The following is a 17441-nucleotide window of genomic DNA, read 5'->3' as shown; positions in this document are numbered from 1 at the left end:
AGGCCCGTGGAAACCTCCCGACAGTGCCAAGTTCTCTTTAAGGTTTTGAGCAAATCCTAGGAGGTAAAAGCCAAACCAAACCCCCAAAGCATAATACAAAGCCAGGCTACTCATAAAAGGCAGCACCAAATGCTTTGATATTTGCCCCTTTCATTTTGGAACGACAGGCTAACAGCAAAAACATGACCTGGGGCACAGCAATAGTTCTGCTTCTGAAATACCCCAGAATTGTCTCATGTTTGGTCAGTATGACAAAGAACCGCAGTTCCAAGAAAACTCTGGTTCTGTTCCGCGTGGGATCCTGGGCCTTTGGACAGATATGGCTGCTCGATGCAGAGGTGAGAGGAGAGGTGAGGAGGGCAAGTCCTGCTTGCCTGTGTAATCATGAAAGGTCAGACAGATCCAGCTCTTGGTTCTGGCTCTAGCCATGTCCTGTCACCTCTGAGCCTCAGTCTGCTCATCTGTAAAATGGAAATAACTAACACCCATCCTGGAGGGCTGTGCTACAGAGCAAGTGGCTGTAAGGTTTCCATCATAGACTAGCTGCTTGATAAACATTCAGTCAACCCCCTGGCTCTCTGAACTGTGCCAAGTACAACAGCGTGCTGTGGGACTTCCCTGGTGGCGCAGTGGTTAACAATCTGCCTGCCAATGCAGGGGACACAGGTTCGAGCCCTGGTCTGGGAAGATCCCACATGCCACGGAGCAACTAGGCCCGTGCGCCACAACTACTGAGCCTGCGCTCTAGAGCCCGCGAGCCACAACTGCTGAGCCCGCGCGCCTAGAGCCGGTGCTCTGCAACAAGAGAAGCCACCGCAGTGAGAAGCCCGCGCGCAACAACAAAGACTCAGCACAGCAGAGAGTTTGTGTCTTCAACAGAACTTTAAGTGCATAGCACAGTACCGTTGGCCATTGTACAGCAGACCTCTAGAGCTGATTCCTTCTTGCTTGACTGAAACTTCATGCCTGTTGATTAGAAACTCCTCATTTCCCCCCCCCCCAGCCCCTGGCAACCACCATTTCACTCTCTGATTCTATGAATTTGACGATTTTAGATAACTCACGTCAGTGGAAGCATACAGTGTTTGATCTTTCTGTGACTAGCATAACGTCCTTAAGGTTCATCCATGTTGTTGCGTATTGCCGAACTTCTTCTTTTTAAAGGCTGAATAGTATGCTGTTGTATGTACAGGCCACATTTAGGTTGATTCTACATCTTGGCTATTGTAAATAGTGCTGGAATGAACATGGGAGTGCTAATATCTCTTCCAAATCCTGACTGCAATTCCTTTGGACAAATATCCAGAAATAGGATTGCTTGACTATATGGTAGTGCTATTTTTAATTTCTTGAGGAACCTGCATACTGCTTTTCATAGTGGCTGCATTTTGCATTCCCACAGTGTGCAAGACTTCCAGTTTCTCTATATCCTCACCAACACTAGTTGTCTTGTTTCGGTTTTTTTTTGTACATCTTTATGGGAGCATAATTGCTTTACAACACTGTATTAGTTTCTGCTGTATAACAAAGTGAATCATATATATCACATATATCCCCATATATGTGATATATCCCCATATCCCCTCCCTCTTGCGTCTCTCTCCCACCCTCCCTATGCCACCCCCCTAGGTGGTCACAAAGCACCGAGCTGATCTCCCTGTGCTATGCGGCTGCTTCCCACTAGCTATCTGTTTTACATCTGGTAGTGTATATATGTCCATGCCACTCTCTCATATCTTACCCTTCCCCCTCCCCGTGTCCTCAAGTCCATTCTCTACGTCTGAGTCTTTATGCCTGTCCTGCCCCTAGGTCCATCAGAACCACTTTTTTTAGATTCCATATATATGTGTTAGCATACAGTATTTGTTTCTCTCTTTCTGACTTACTTCATGTTATTGTTTTTGATACTAGCCATGCTGACAGATGTGAGGTGATATCATATTGTGGTTTTGGTTTGCGTTTCCCTGATGATTCGCGACACTGAGCAACTTTTCATATACCTGTTGGTTATTTGTGTATCTTCTCTGGAGAAATGTCTATTCGAGCCTTTGGCCCATTTAAAAATTGGGGTATTAGCTCTTTTTGCTATTGAGATGCATAAGTTCCTTACATATTGATATTTTGGGGATTAACCCCTTATCAGATATGTGATTTGCAAATATTTGCTCCCATTTTGTAGTTTGCCTTTTCACTCTATAGATTATTTATTTTGCTGTGCAGAAGCTTTTTAGTTTGATGTATTCCCACTTCTTTATTTTTGTTTTTGTTGCCTGTGATTTTCGTGTCATATCCATGAGATCATTGCCAAGAGCCCTGAAATAAATCCACGCATATGGTTAACTGATCCTCAACAAAGGTGCCAAGAATACATGGCGGGGAGAGGACAGCTTCTTCAACAAATGGTGCTGGGAAAACTGGATATCCATATGCAAAAGAATGAAATTGGGCCCTTATCTTATACCATACACAAAAATCAACTCAAAATGGATTAAAGCCTTAAACATTAGACCTGAAACTACAAAATTCCTAGAAGAAAGAACTTCCCCAACTTGCTTCCTGCGAGCGTGACCAGGCTCTGCAGAGCTTCCTCTGGTAGTGAGCAACAGAAGCTGGCTACATTTAAAAACAGTTTTTGTTGCTGTTGCATCACTGCTTTTATTTTTACTTTTAGGGTATGTGATACCAGTTTCACATTATGGTTGTGATATAAAATTTTCTCTAAAATATATATTTTTAAAGAGGTTAAAAAAGTGAATTAATATAAAGAAAAATATTAATAATAATATAGGTAGTAGAATATGGTAAAAATCTTCAAGGGAGGTCTCAAGGGACTGGAGTCTGGTAAACACTACTGTTATACTGCCTATAGAGTTTACTTTAAAACATTAGGGTTGCTTCCCTGGTGGCGCAGTGGTTGAGAGTCCGCCTGCCGATGCAGGGGACACGGGTTCGTGCCCTGGTCTGGGAGGATCCCACGTGCCGCGGAGCGGCTGGGCCCGTGAGCCACGGCCGCTGAGCCTGCGCGTCCGGAGCCTGTGCTCCGCAACGGGAGAGGCCACAGCAGTGAGAGGTCCGCGTACAGCAAAAAAAAAAAAAAAAAAAAAAACATTAGGGTTGGCCGAAATGTTTGTTTGGTAAGATGTTACGGAAAAACCTAAATGAACTTTTTGGTCAACCCAATACTACAGCACAGCAGAGGGGGTGGGGGAGGGAAGTATTGGGAGTTTGGGATTAGCAGACGCAAGCTATTTATATACAGGATGGATAAACAACAAGGTCCTACTGTATAGCACAGGGAACTATATGCAATACCCTATGATAAACCATAATGGAAAAGAATATGAAAAAAAATATATATATAACTGAGTCACTTTGCTGTACAGCAGAAATTAACACAACATTGTAAATCAACTATACTTTCAATAAAATAAAAACTAAAAAAATAAAAATACTACAGCATGGGCATACACACTCACACGTTCATAGGTGTGTGTGTGTGTGTGTGTGTGTGTGTGTGCGTGTGTTAGATTTAACCTACACTCTAATAATGGTGAGTTAATATCTGAAGTACCCTCATCGGAATGAACACTTCAGCAGTAGGAGACTCTAATCACAAGTTCTCATTTGAGAAAAGGCTACTTTGGGGCTTCAGCTATCTTCACCTCTGACCAACACTATAGCCTCTATTTACTAGCATAACAGTTGTTAGAAATAATTTTCTTCACTGGTGAAATGAGCGGTGGCCCTTGCATGAACAGAACATGGCGAGCCCAGCATTATACATCCTTCTTCATGTACCCTGGTTCTAGGATTCTGAACCCCTCTGTGTTCTACCTCTTGAAGATTTCACTGTCAGACCATGGTTAGGATTAGCTGATCCTGCCACTAGGATACCATTGCATCTGTCTTAAGGAAACTTTCATGCAAAGCAGTGTCAGACAAGACAGCTGGTATTTGACTGAGTTTATAGAACAACTTGAGAGTCTGTTTAGGGAGCTGCTTGATAACAAATGCTTGTATGTGTGGCAGGATTTGGCTGAGTCTCGTTTTCTTTTTTTTTTTTTGCGTACGCGGGCCTCTCACTATTGTGGCCTCTCCCGTTGTGGAGCACAGGCTCCGGACGCGCAGGCTCAGTGGCCGTGGCTCACGGGCCCAGCCGCATGTGGGATCCTCCCGGACCGGGGCACGAACCCGCGTCCCCTGCATCGGCAGGCGGACTCTCAACCACTTCGCCACCAGGGAAGCCCGAGTCTCGTTTTCATTGTGTCTTTTGATGAACAGAAGTCCTTAAATTTACTGTAGTCAAATAAATCAATCTTTTTATGCTTGGTACTTTTTGTGTCTTTAGAAGTCCCTCTAAGAGATTATGAAGATATTTTCCTATTTTTATCTTCTAAAACCTTTTATAATTACCTCTTACATTTAGGTCTTCAATGTACTTGGAAAGGATTCCATGTGTGTACAAGGCAGGGGTTAGTTATCTTTTTTGTTTTTTCCAACACGGATACCCATTTACCGAGGAATCCTACCTTTCCTCAATTGATCTACAAAGCTGCTTTTGTTAGTATCAAAGTGTCCAAATACACATAGGTCTGTTTCTCTATTTTGTTTTCAATAGTTGTCTATCGTTGTGCCAACACCATACTATGTTAAATACTGTAACTTTATGATGGGTCTGGTAGAGCAGAAAGTTTCTTCCTAGCTGGTAGCTAGGTTTGGGGACATCTACAGCCTTCCTCTATCTTTACCTATTGGAAAACTACCAATTTCTACCAAGATAAGGCTGACAGTGATAGATCAAAATCGGCTTAAGTCAGCTCACAACAATGTCAATAACAGAGACCAAATGTTACATAAAGGTCTAGCAGTCTCTAAAAGACTTCACAGGCCTTGTAACAAAAGGGATGGTTTCATCTCCTTCCAGGAGGGCAGTACCCTTGAAGCTAAGCCCAGGGAATTTGGCCAACTAAAACCCCCAAATAACTGCTCTGCTTCTTATGATGCATTAATAGCAGGGGTGGTAACTTCCATGCGGCTCATGTAACATAAGGTAACATAAGCAGTTTCCTCCCTGTGGTTAATCCAGGTCAGTTCATGATCTCTGGACCATTCCAGGCATAGCCAGATACAGGCAGCTGCTGCTGTCCCTTATCCCTCCAAGATTTTATATGTCCTTTTCCAAATCAAATGTCCAGGAGTTTGGGAAGCCCTGGGTGAGAAGAAGGTGTGACTGGAGAGAAGTTGGGTGGGCTGGGGAAGAAGCAGAGAGCACACTCGGGCTGAGGTTTCTGGGAAGGTACCAGGTGGAACTTGCCAGCTGGCTAAGGTGACCGCAAGGGTTCAAAGTTCTTGCCAGCAGGGCCTGGACAAAGGAATTTTAGGCTCCAGAGGTTTGGAAAAGGACAAAGAGCAAAGATCTGAACTTTCCTCTGAGATCTGGGAGGCAGCAGTGGTGTCTTTGGGCCTGAGTGACGAGCCCCGCCCCTCGTCGCCATCCCTTTTTTTTTTTTTTTTTTGCGGTACGCGGGCCTCTCACTGTTGTGGCCTCTCCGGTTGCGGAGCGCAGGCTCCGGACGCGCAGGCTCAGCGGCCGTGGCTCACGGACCCAGCCACTTCGCGGCATGTGGGATCTTCCCAGACCGGGGCACGAACCCGTGTCCCCTGCATTGGCAGGCGGACTCCCAACCACTGCGCCACCAGGGAAGCCCGCCATCCCTTTTTTAAGGGTATCCTTAGGAGAGAGAAGAGCCTGAGTCTAACTGCTTCTAGGAAACACGTGCTTAACTACTTTGGCCTCTTGAATTTGTACTTTCTTAGAGAGGCCATAAGTGGTATGCGAGTGCCAAGTCCTAAAAGGGCTGGGTTCATCTCTCAAAGTCTCGAATACTCTTATTGTGAGTAACTTTGTTGGGCCTCCATTTCCTCATCAACACAAAGGGAAAAAGAACACGTACTCCATGTTATCGGAGGGATGAAATGTGGTCATGTCTGGTAAAGAGAAGATGCTCAATCAGGAGTGATTTTCTGCCCTTCTGTGACATTTCCTGCCAAGAGAGGGGTGTCTATCCCCACACTTTCTCCCTTCAAACTTTTTCTGCAGACTTACTGAAGTATAATTTATGCACCATAAAATCCACCCATTAGAAGTACACAATGATTCAAATTCAAATTATAGAGTTGGGCAACCATCACCACATTCTAGTTTTAGAACTTTTCCATCACCTCAAAAATGTCCCCAACCTCATTTGCAGTCCATCTCCACTTCCACTGCCCCAAGGCCCAGGAAACCACTGACCTGCTTTCTCTAGATTTGCCTTTTCTGCACATTTCATGTATATGGAATCATACAACATATAGTCTTTTGCATCTGGCTTCTTTTGCGTAGCACCATGTTTCTGAGATCCTTTCATCTTGCAGCCTTAATCAGGATTTCACTGTCGAACAATATTCTATCATATGCCTGTTCCACATTTTCTTTATCTATTCTCCAGATGATAGACATATGGATTGCTTCCAATTTGGGGCTATTACGAATTAATGCTGCCATGAACAATTGCATCCAATTCTTTGTGTGGACAGTTTTCACTTCTCGTGAGTATGTACCTGAGAATAATCGTATGATACATTTCACTTTTGAAGAAACTACCAAACTGTTTTCCCAAAGTGGTTTCCATCATATGTCTCCAGCAGAATGAAGAGCTCCGCTTTCTCTCACATCCTCACCTCTTGTGTGCCTTGTTGATTACAGCCATTCTGGAGGCTGTGTAGGCATCTCATCATGGTTTTATTTTTCATTGCCCTGATGACTAATGATGTTGAACAACTTTTTCTGTGCTTATTAAGCATTGTATGTCTTCATGGGTGAAGTTTCTATTCAATCTTTTGTCTATTTTTATTTTTTAAATTATTATTATTTTTTGCGGTACGCAGGTCTCTCACTGCTGTGGCCTCTCCCGTTGCGGAGCACAGGCTCGGGACGCGCAGGCTCAGCGGCCGTGGCTCACGGGCCCAGCCGCTCCACAGCATGTGGGATCTTCCCGGACCGGGGCACGAACCCATGTCCCTGCATCGGCAGGTGGACTCTCAACCACTGCGCCACCAGGGAAGCCCTCTTTTGTCTATTTTTAAACTGGGGTTGTCTTTCTATTTTTGAGTTGTAAGAGTTGTTTATATAGTCTCAACACAAGTCCTTTCTCAGATATATGACTTACAAATATTTTCTCCTAATCTGTGGCATGTCTTCATTTTCTTCATGACATCTTTTGAGGCACAGAAATGTGTAAGCTTAATGAAGTGGAACATATCAATTTTTCTCTTTTGGTGTTATATCTAAGACTCTTTGCCTAAACCAAGGTCATGAAGATTCTCTTCTATGTTTTCTTCTAGAAGTTTTATAGTTTTAGCTTTTATATTTAGGTCTATGATCCATTTTGAGTTGAGCTGATTTTTTATGCATGGTGTGAGGTCACAGTCCAATTTTAAAAATTTATTTTTTTGCATATGGATATCCCATGATCCCATCATTTGTTAAAAAGACTACCCTTTCCCACTGAATTCCTTGGTACCTTTGTTGAAAATCAGTTGAGTATAAATCTGAAGAGTTTACTTCTAGACTCTCAGTTCTCTTCCAGTGGTCCATCTGCCTATCCTTACACCAGTACTGCATGCAGTCTTTCCTTTCTCTCCCCAGTAAATAAATAAATAATTTACTTATTTATTTTTGGCTGTGTTGGGTCTTCATTGCTGTGCACAGGCTTTCTCGAGTGGCAGTGAGGGGGGCTACTCTTTGTTGCGGTGCACAGGCTTCTCGTTGCAGTGGCTTCTCTTGTGCGGAGCATGGGCTCTAGGTGCGCAGGCTTCAGTAGTTGTGGCACATGCATTTAGTTGCTCCGCGGCATGTGGGATCTTCCCGACCAGGGATCTAACCCATGTCCCCTGCATTGGCAGGTGGATTCTTTTTTTTTTTTTTTAAAGAAGATGTTGGGGGTAGGAGTTTATTAATTAATTAATTAATTTTTGCTGTGTTGGGTCTTCGTTTCTGTGCAAGGGTTTTCTCTAGTTGTGGCAAGCGGGGGCCACTCTTCATCGCGGTGCACGGGCCTCTCACTATCGCGGCCTCCCTTGTTGCGGAGCACAGGCTCCAGACGCTCAGGCTCAGTAGTTGTGGCTCACAGGCCTAGTTGCTCTGCGACATGTGGGATCTCCCCAGACCAGGGCTCAAACCCGTGTCCCCTGCATTAGCAGGCAGATTCTCAACCACTGCGCCACCAGGGAAGCCCCTGGCAGGTGGATTTTTTTTTTTTTTTTTTGCGGTACGCGGACCTCTCACTGTTGTGGCCTCTCCCGTTGCGGAGCACAGGCTCTGGACGCGCAGGCTCAGTGGCCATGGCTCACGGGCCCAGCCGCTCCATGGCATGTGGGATCTTCCCGGACCGGGGCACGAACCCGTGTCCCCTGCGTCGGCAGGCGGACTCTCAACCACTGCGCCACCAGGGAAGCCCTACAATTGATTTTTTAATATTTGTCTTGAATCCTGTAATCTCACTAAGCTCATTTATAAGTCTTTTTGTGGACTCCTTATGGTTTTCTACAGTAGAATCATGTCATCTGTGAATCAAGGCAGTCCCTTCTAATCTGTATGCCTTTTATTCCTTTTTCTTGCCAACTTACACCAGCTAGAATCTCCAGTAAAATGTAGATCAGAGGTGGAGAGAGCAAATATACTTTGCTTTTGCTCCTGATCTTAGGCGGAGAAAGCATTCACTGCTCCATTTTTAAGGCATTTTTTCTATTCCTACCCTTCTCCAATCAAACCGCTAGTGATCTTAAGTTAGAGGAATAAATACTAAAGATTAGGGAAGCTAAACAAAAGAAAAATATGCTTCTTTCTTGACCTCAGCCTCAAGTCAAACAAAACATAACCAAAAGGCAGGGAGGCCCCTCGTGGTTGAGAACATTTAAGGGATTGGAAGCCAGCTGCACTGTCCAACAGGGGTTGGCTGAATAACTTCTAGAATATTTATGCACAGTGGAATACTATGCAACCATTAAAAGCAGGTTCAAGAAGATTTTTTTTAATAGCATGGGGAAATTCTTTTAATAGGAGAGAAAAGAGAAAGAGCGACAAAAATAACACATATGGGATGATCTCAATACCATAAAGAAATGCACGCAGAGAGAAAGGAGAGAAAGGAAATATGTAAAAACCTTCAGAATTGTTGCCTCTGAGTTGAAGGATCATGGGTGATTGGTTTTTCTAATTTCTTTATATTTTTTTCACCCGTACAGATCTTTCACAATGGGCATCCTGTAGTCAGAAAAGGAAAAGAAAAAACAAACGAAAAAACCCTAAAACTACCCACAGGGAAGACACGAGACACAGGAAGTGTTGGCATTTCTCAGACTCACCTTACAGTATTCATCGATTGGTATCAGGCGCTTGACGGCCACATCCCGAATGTGGCTCCGTCGGAAGAGAATTTTGCCTGCGGGAGATGAGAGTGCATACAGCATTGTAAGGGAGCAGTGACAAGCTCTCAGCAACCTGGGAGGGTGAGGATGTAGTTGCCTCTGGTAGGTAGGCCTGAGTGGTACCTAAATTGCTGGCTGCTGGACATCCACAGGGCCTGGATGACCCCATGCTTGGTCCTCCAAAGCCCTGTTCACAGCTCTAGCGCAAGGGCTTGAGGGAGTGGGGCTCAGTGGACAAGTTTTGGTGAGATAAGGGAGGCTGAAATCAAACCAAGGAAGGAAGACCTGATGATCGGAGGTCCCCTGTCCAACCATAAGCTTCACAGATGCGGTGAGCAGTTCAGCGAACACTCAGATATGCCCTCACCCAACAGCTCAGTCCCCCTCCCTCCTCTTTCTTTGTATACCTTCTGCTCTAGTCTGATGTTTTCCCAGTACTCCACGCTCTCTCATAATTCTGTGCCTTTCCCTCTGCCTGGAATACCTTCCCCACCCACTACCCCTGCTGGGAAACTCTTACACACTTCAAATAGGTTAAGAGTTCTTATCTCTTTCAGAACAGACTTGCGGTTGCCAAGGGTGGGGGGGGGCGGTAAATATTGGTAGTTTAGGATTAGCAGAGGCAAAGTAGTATATATAGGATGGATAAACAATAGGGTCCTATTATATAGCACAGGGAACTACATTCGATAACCTGTGATAAACCATAATGGAAAAGAATATGAAAAAGAATATATATGTGTATAACTGAATCACTTTGCTGTACACCAGAAACTAATATAACATTGTAAATCAACTACACTTCAATAAAACTAAAAAAAAAAAAAAAAAGAGTTCCTGTCTCTGATTGTACACATCACATTGTCGATTTACATGTCTTCTTCCTTCCTACTAGTCACGGGGCTCCGCCCAAATAGGGATTGACTCGGCTTTAGTCAACTTTTTGCCCCTGCCACATGGCACTCACGTCTGATCAATGCATGAAGGTGGATTCCACCTGCCAGGATGACAAATCCCTTCAATTCCTTCGCCAATAAGTGTTTGTAACAGAGGGCTCCAAGCCCTCCTACCACACCGAATACTAACAGTCCATTCACTACTTGCTGGGTGACATCTGAGCCCTGGGGTGTGGTACCAGAATCTCCAGTGTGACGTATGGGCAGAGGACATGGGTCACAGGCAAAGACAAGTATATAAATGATGCCACTGAGGGTCTCAGGAAATATCCAAGATGCTGAAACATTATGGGTGAGGTTTGTTTCAAGCAAATCAGCGGGTTCCCGAGAGTCTTAAAGGAGGTCCTCTCATGGGGAGATGGTGGCCAAGCTCACGCACTGAGGATCCAGACAGCATGGCCACACCATTCTGGATTTGTCACAGAGGCAGGGGCTGGAAAATCAGAAATAAGACATCAAGGAGCGACAAAGAGGTGGGGGGATGGAGACAAGACCCCCTGCCACGCTCATGCGGGGCGACCAGGAGGTCTCTAGGGGTCAAAAAGGAATGCACAGGGAGACCACAGCTCTCCAGACTGCAGAGCATGGAGACCTACTAAGAACTTCACCTACTTCTGGTCCAAGGAGGTAGGTCCTGGAGAAGAATTTGGGTTACGAGGCTGGCAGGGTGAGGAGAGGTTAACCACTCATCTGAGATGGTGCTGGTGAGACTGCTGTCTCCATGGGTCAACCTTGGGTGAGCAGGGACAAGACGCTAGGAAAGGCCCATAAAGAGTTTTCATCATAGGACAGAATCGAAAGGGATGATGGGAAACAGCCTATTGACTTTTAAAGATTTGCAATGCAAGGTGGTCAGGGAGATTTGTACCCAAAAAGACCATATGGTTAAGATCACATTTAAAATAATCTGACAACGTGCTCTTGGGCAAAAAGGCACAATCAGGAAATGAAGTCGATATGGTCAACCTAATAGAAATCCTTTTTTTGTTCATTTCCATTTAATTAAAAAAGAACCCACAATGAGATGAAATACATACTCCTTATATTCCTTAATAACAAGGATCTCCTTTCTTTATAATGGTGATGGGTTTAATTCTGATGAGTGAGTCAAATTTCTGATACACCACACTTGTTAGAAGAGAAAAAAAATCTAGAAGAAAATGCTTCACAGGGTTCATAGTGCTTGTCTCCGAGGGTAGAAGACAAAGCCTTTTTGTGTTCTTCTTTATACTTTCTGCAAAGTGCCTACTATAAATATTGACTGCTTTGGGAATCAGAAAATGTTCATGTCATTTAAAACGAAAAAAGCAAATTGTTCAGCAAAGTGGGAAGGAGTTTACAACCTGGCCTCCCTAGAGCCGACGATATTCCCTCATTCACTCCCTAGGTGCAGGCTCTGTGTGAGCCCTCTGTGCACAGGCACCGGGGGGCCTGCCTTCCTGGCACTAGTGCTTTCCAACAGGGAGGGCCCCTGTTGACATTCTGGGTGGGGCAGTCCTTCCCTGGGTGGGAGTAATAATCACCACCCTCATGGGTGGGACCACTTGAAGATCAGAATTCCTAGGAGAATCCTGAACCTTCAGGAAAAATAAGAAGTGTGTGCCTGTGAAGAGAAATCCTACATAGCAAACGCTTCCTGCCCTCTAATCTATTTCTCAAAATGGGCGAAGGGGTGCCTACCAACAACACTGTGGTCCCAGTTTGGTATAATTTCCCCTTCTATAAAATCAGAGGAAGGGTGGAGAGAGGGGTGTACAGGTCTCTTACTGAGAAGGCTGTGACCTGACTAGAAAAATTTACAAAGGGCATGGTGTTAGCACCGCCCCGGCACAGGGCCACCTCAGAGCCACCACGGGCCCAAGAGAATTTGCCCGAGGCCCGGCCTGCAGGGGCTGGGAGAGGACCAAGAACTCAGGCACAGGAATAAAGACACAGACCTACTAGAGAATGGACTTGAGGATATGGGGAGGGGGAAGGGTAAGCTGGGACAAAGCGAGAGAGTGGCATGGACGTATATACACTACCAAACGTAAAATAGATAGCTAGTGGGAAGCAGCCGCATAGCACAGGGAGATCAGCTCGGTGCTTTGTGACCACCTAGAGGGGTGGGATAGGGAGGGTGGGAGGGAGGGAGACGCAAGAGGGAAGAGATATGGGAGCATATGTATATGTATAACTGATTCACTTTGTTATAAAGCAGAAACTAACACACCATTGTAAAGCAATTATACTCCAATAAAGATGTTAAAAAAACAAAAAAAAAGAACTCAGGCGCCTTCAACGTCTCCTGGGGGTGTGGCACAATAATGTCACTCCTCTTCCTGTGTGGCCTCAGTGAGTCTCTGGGCACATGTCAGGTGCCCTGCCAGTAGTGGGGACAGGAAGTCCCCTCGGCAGGAGTAGCACGGAGGCCACAGGCTCCACAGGGTCAGTGAGGCCCCAAGCCAATCCCAGGGGGGTCTATTCCTTCCTGTGCTGCCTTGGGAAATGCATTTACCTGGCAGAGCCTCAGTCTCCTCATCTGTAAAATGGGAGAGCAGCCCCTATCCCTTAGTAGTCATCTCCGTGGTACACCAGTACAGGGCTTGGCCCTCCCTAGGTGCTTAAATAAGGGTAATTACTTTGTTTAAAAAATAGGTTACATGATACTGACCTATATTCTACAAGGAAGAGCGCCTCTCCTGTCCTCATCCCCTAACTTGGCTTCTTAAGACCTGCCTCTGACAGGCTAATTCATCATTTATCCACAGCGGAGTGGAGTTACCGCTCAGGCCCCGGGCTGTGGGGCAGAACAGAGTGGCCAGCGTCCCCCTGGCCGGTGCCTCCAGGTGAAATGCGGATCTGCTGCTTGCTGTGAAGCTTCTGTGTGAGTCACGGAGAAGGAGGGCTAGAGAGCCCGCACCCAGCCCTCCCCTCAGGCCAGCCTTCCTGGAATGGGAAGGGTGATCAGAGGAGAGAACAGCCTTTGGTGGGAACCAGCAGGCTTTTGTTTTCCATAGTGGAGGAAGGCCAAACTGTAATTCTTATTTTTCAAGCCGCATCCTCTGCCAAGTTGGCTTCCCCAGCTCTTGCTGGGATGGAAAATTGCACAGGGCTGCTCTCCCCGCCCCCGCCCCCCTCCCGGCCTTTGTGCTAACATGAAACTCGCTTTTGTTCTGCTGACGTGGCAGTCTTGGCAGAAAACTGACCCCTAGGAGAGGGGACGTTTCTCCCACCCGTCCCCGCCCTTGGGCTCGGCCTCAAGGAAAAGCTAAGAGGTGGGCTGGGAAGGGATGCTCCAGGGGTCTTAGGGCCCAACGAGGCCTCTCCAAGCTACAAGTGGGTGTCCTGAGCAGGGACAATGGAGCCAAGTCCCTGAGAACAGCATTTTCATGAATTCGTGGGTGGAAAAGGATTACATAACCACGAAAGCTTTCAGGGGCTGGGGAGAGGGTCGGCTCAAGTTCTTCCCTGTCCTGGGAAGTTTTTCCACAGCTGGTTTTGCCTTTCACCAGCAAAGAGTTATAACTCACTGCTTTCCTTTTTTTCCTTGAAGAAAAATATACATTTAGAGCCCATTTCAACTTAAATCTCCAGATTGATCATTTAAGTAGGACTCCAAGACATGAAAGGCCCCAAAATTCCAAAGGAACGTCCCAGGACCCTGTTTCTGCCTTTACTGAGAACCTGCCACGCGCCAGGGAGAGAAGCTTGTGAAGCAGGGGTCACTGTCCCATTCTACACATGAGAAACTGAGGCTCAAAGGTGGGGGGGAGATGTCGTATGCTTGAGGTCACAGGACTGGGCCTGTTGAACTCCAAAGCACATGCTTCGGGTGCTGAGATGTGGCCACTGCAGCTGGCATACCGGCTTTCCTCCAATAAGGAAAAAAATTCCAGCGTTCTCTCCCCGTGGAAGAACTAAAAACATTAGTTTTTTTTTAGGCCAGTGATCTCCCAGTAAATGGGGGCCTGGCAAATACATCTACCCCGTCTCTAAACTCACTCAATGATGACACTATCCAGAAGAACGCACGGATGTGCTGATTGCAGAATCCTGCAGTGGGGGAGGGGAGAATGGGCCCCTGGGTGATCCATCTCAGTGCCTGCCCCCTTGTCTGCATTATGAAAAAGATTTAAAGGGCTGGCCAGCTCTAAATATTTGTGATTTAGGGTGATTGTCAATTTGCCGATTACCTGTACATAAAGGTACTAGTGAGTGCTTAATTGCTAATTACATACCAGGCACTTACCTAATCCTTCTAACAACTCTATCATTTAAGTACCACTATGATCTCCAACGTGCAAACGTAGAAATGAAACTCCATGTGCTTAAGGAATTTACCCAAGGGAACAGAGTAGACGATTAGGGGCACTGGGATTTGAACCTGGGCTGTCTGACTTTGGGCACGAATTCTGAGCCTGCCATACCTGTGACTGAATCCCAGCTCTGCCATTTATGCAAGCGATTATAATTTCTCGGAGCCTCAATTTCCTCATCTGTGAAATGGGCATAGTAATGGCTGCCCTGCAGGATTGTTCTAAGGATTCAACAAGCTAATGAATGTAAAGCACTTAGCCCAGTGACTGGCCCACAATAGAGATCTAATAAATGGAAGCTATTATTAGTTGAAGCTGTAACATTGGTTTGGGTAACCCAGGTTTTTGAGTTGAAGCCTTGATGTTATCCCTTTGGTAAGAATTTTTTTGGGGGGAAGGGGACACTGAATGTCTTGAGAGCAGGGACCAGCCATGGTTGCATTAACTCCTCCACAGTGCCTGACACTCAGAAGGTACTTGGCCCACTCAGGCGGGTATGCAGGCAGGCAGAATTTCTTAAATGGCCCCCCAAAGATGTCCCACCTTAATCTCAGAGCCTGTGAATACAATGGAATCTCACTCCATGTTATATGATATGCCTCAGTTCATTTCAAGAGAGGGAGATTATCCTGGATTAGCCAAGTGGGTACAAGGTAATCACATGAGCCTTTAAAAGCAGACAGCTTTCTCCAGCTGGTGGCAGGAGGGGAAGTTAGAGATTCCAAGAACGGGAGAGAGATTCAGTGCCCTGTTGCCAGATTGAAGATGGATGAGGAATACAGGTAGCCTCTGGAAGCTGAGGGGGTCCCCAACAGACAGCCAGGGAGGAAACAGGTATCTGGGTTCTAGAGCTGCAAGGAGCTGAATTCTGTCAACAGCCTGAATGAGGTCGGAAGTAGACTCTTCCCCAGAACCTCCAGGTAAGTGCCCAGTCCAGCCAAGATCTTGACTTTGGTCTTTTAAGACCCTAAACAGAGAACCCAGCTGAGCCTGCCTGGACTTCGACCAACAGAGCTGTGAGATAATAATGGGTATCGTTTTAAGCTGCTAACTGGGTGGTAATTTGTTATGCACAACAGAAAACAAATACAGGGGGTGGGGGGTGGCTGGGATGAATTGGGAGATTGGGATTGACAAATATACACTAATATGTATAAAATAGATAACTAATAACCTGCTGTATAGCACAGGGAACTCCACTTCGTTGTATGGTAGAAACTAACACAACATTGTAAAACAACTATACCCCAATTAAAAAAAAAGAAAGAAAGAAAACAAATACACTAGCCATTATAATAGATGCCACTCACCACACAAACTGTATGACCTTGAATTATTCTCATTTTAGAGATGGGAGAAACCGAGGATCCCAGAAGTGAAGTGTCTTGCCTAAGGTCAAGCAGCTGGTAAACAGCAAAGCATCTAACTCCAAAGCCCGTATCCTTAGGCACTGATTTCAACAGATGACTAAGGTCTGGTCACTGGGACAATGCCTCAAGGAGGAGGAGGGGAGAGATCTGAGAGCTGTGTTGGGAGCCCAGAGGCCCCAGCTGAGAGCATGTGTCTCACTTACCTGGAAGAAAGGGAATGATTCGCTGTTTGGGGTCCTTCTGTCCTCCTTCCATGGGAAATTTGTCCAACATCTGCATCTAAATGGGGAGAATAACAAAAAAAACCTGATAAATGCATCTCTGACGTTTTAAAGGAATTATGTGAACTGTGTGATTTGATATATAAAAGTTCACTTTGTTCAGCTTTCCAAACTAATGGGGAAGGAAGGCAGTGTCAACTGGACCTAGGATATCCATGCAAACAATCCTCTAGGTCCCAGCTGCCAGACTAGTGAAGGCTCAGAGCTGGGAGAGACCATTCTCAGTTCCCCCGGGCGCTCCAGCCACAGGACCTGAAGCGTGAACAACACCCCCAGAGCCCCCAGAATTCCACAGACGGCAGGTCATCCTGTTTCCTAAGAACTGCCAGGCTGTGTTCAGGAACAAACTATGGAGACTCAATTAATCATTACCGGTGAGATCATGACACGCCCCTGCCCCACTAAGAATTCCCCAGGCTGGCTCAGCTCCATGCCTGGCTCTGTGTCAGGCACACGGGGTGCAGCGATGAAAAGATTCAGTGTCTAGAGAGAGACTGAAAAGTAGAAAGGTCATTGCAGGGTGGTGTAGGAAGCATCTAGAGAGGTAGGTGCAGGCTTGCTGTGGGGCTAGAGGAAGCACAGGGATGGGGCACCCAAAACGAAAACCTTTTGTGTTTTCTGATAACATTAAATGCCTCTCTGACATTTTAAGGAATAAATGTGAAGTATCTTGACTGGATATACGAAGTCACCAGGATCTGCTACTTGCGGTCGGGGGAAGTGACATACCTCGGGCCTCATCCTTAGTTGGCCATAATGATACCAACTGCCAACGTGGCTTTACAGATTAAAGCTGGGCTGTGTGGTCATAAATGCTGTCACCAGATTTCTGGTTCTTCTCCTGAGCACTTGGTAGATTTGTACGTCCCCACTCCCTTGAAGTGGGACGTGGCCAATTAACTGTGAGCAGGAGAGACATGGCTCACTGTGGGGTGGAAGACTTAGGACTGGTGCTTGATTCACCACACTTCATTTCCATCTGCCACGTGATGGCCATGCTCCAGAGTGTGGCTTCTCTGCCAGCAAGGGTCCAGAGCCCCCAACAACCTCTGATGGACATGCAGC

General features: G+C 46.0%; 1 protein-coding gene across 3 annotated transcripts in view; it reads right to left on the bottom strand.

Moving 5' to 3' along the window:
- Nucleotides 1-17441, bottom strand: part of SH3PXD2B (SH3 and PX domains 2B) — a 137103-nt gene that overhangs the window by 75337 nt on the left and 44325 nt on the right. For all 3 annotated transcript variants that reach the window (XM_032626856.1, XM_032626854.1, XM_032626855.1), the window contains exons 3-4: nt 16299-16374; nt 9409-9485 (exon numbers count right to left, since the gene is read on the bottom strand). In XM_032626856.1, coding sequence (XP_032482747.1) covers nt 9409-9485; nt 16299-16374 — 153 coding nt within the window. The remainder of the gene's footprint in view (nt 1-9408; nt 9486-16298; nt 16375-17441) is intronic.

This window comes from Phocoena sinus, chromosome 3, assembly GCF_008692025.1.
Source record: "Phocoena sinus isolate mPhoSin1 chromosome 3, mPhoSin1.pri, whole genome shotgun sequence".
In the NCBI taxonomy this organism is placed as follows: domain Eukaryota; kingdom Metazoa; phylum Chordata; class Mammalia; order Artiodactyla; family Phocoenidae; genus Phocoena; species Phocoena sinus.
The sequence above is the reverse complement of the archived record's forward strand: the minus strand, read 5'-3'. Positions and strand labels throughout refer to the sequence as shown.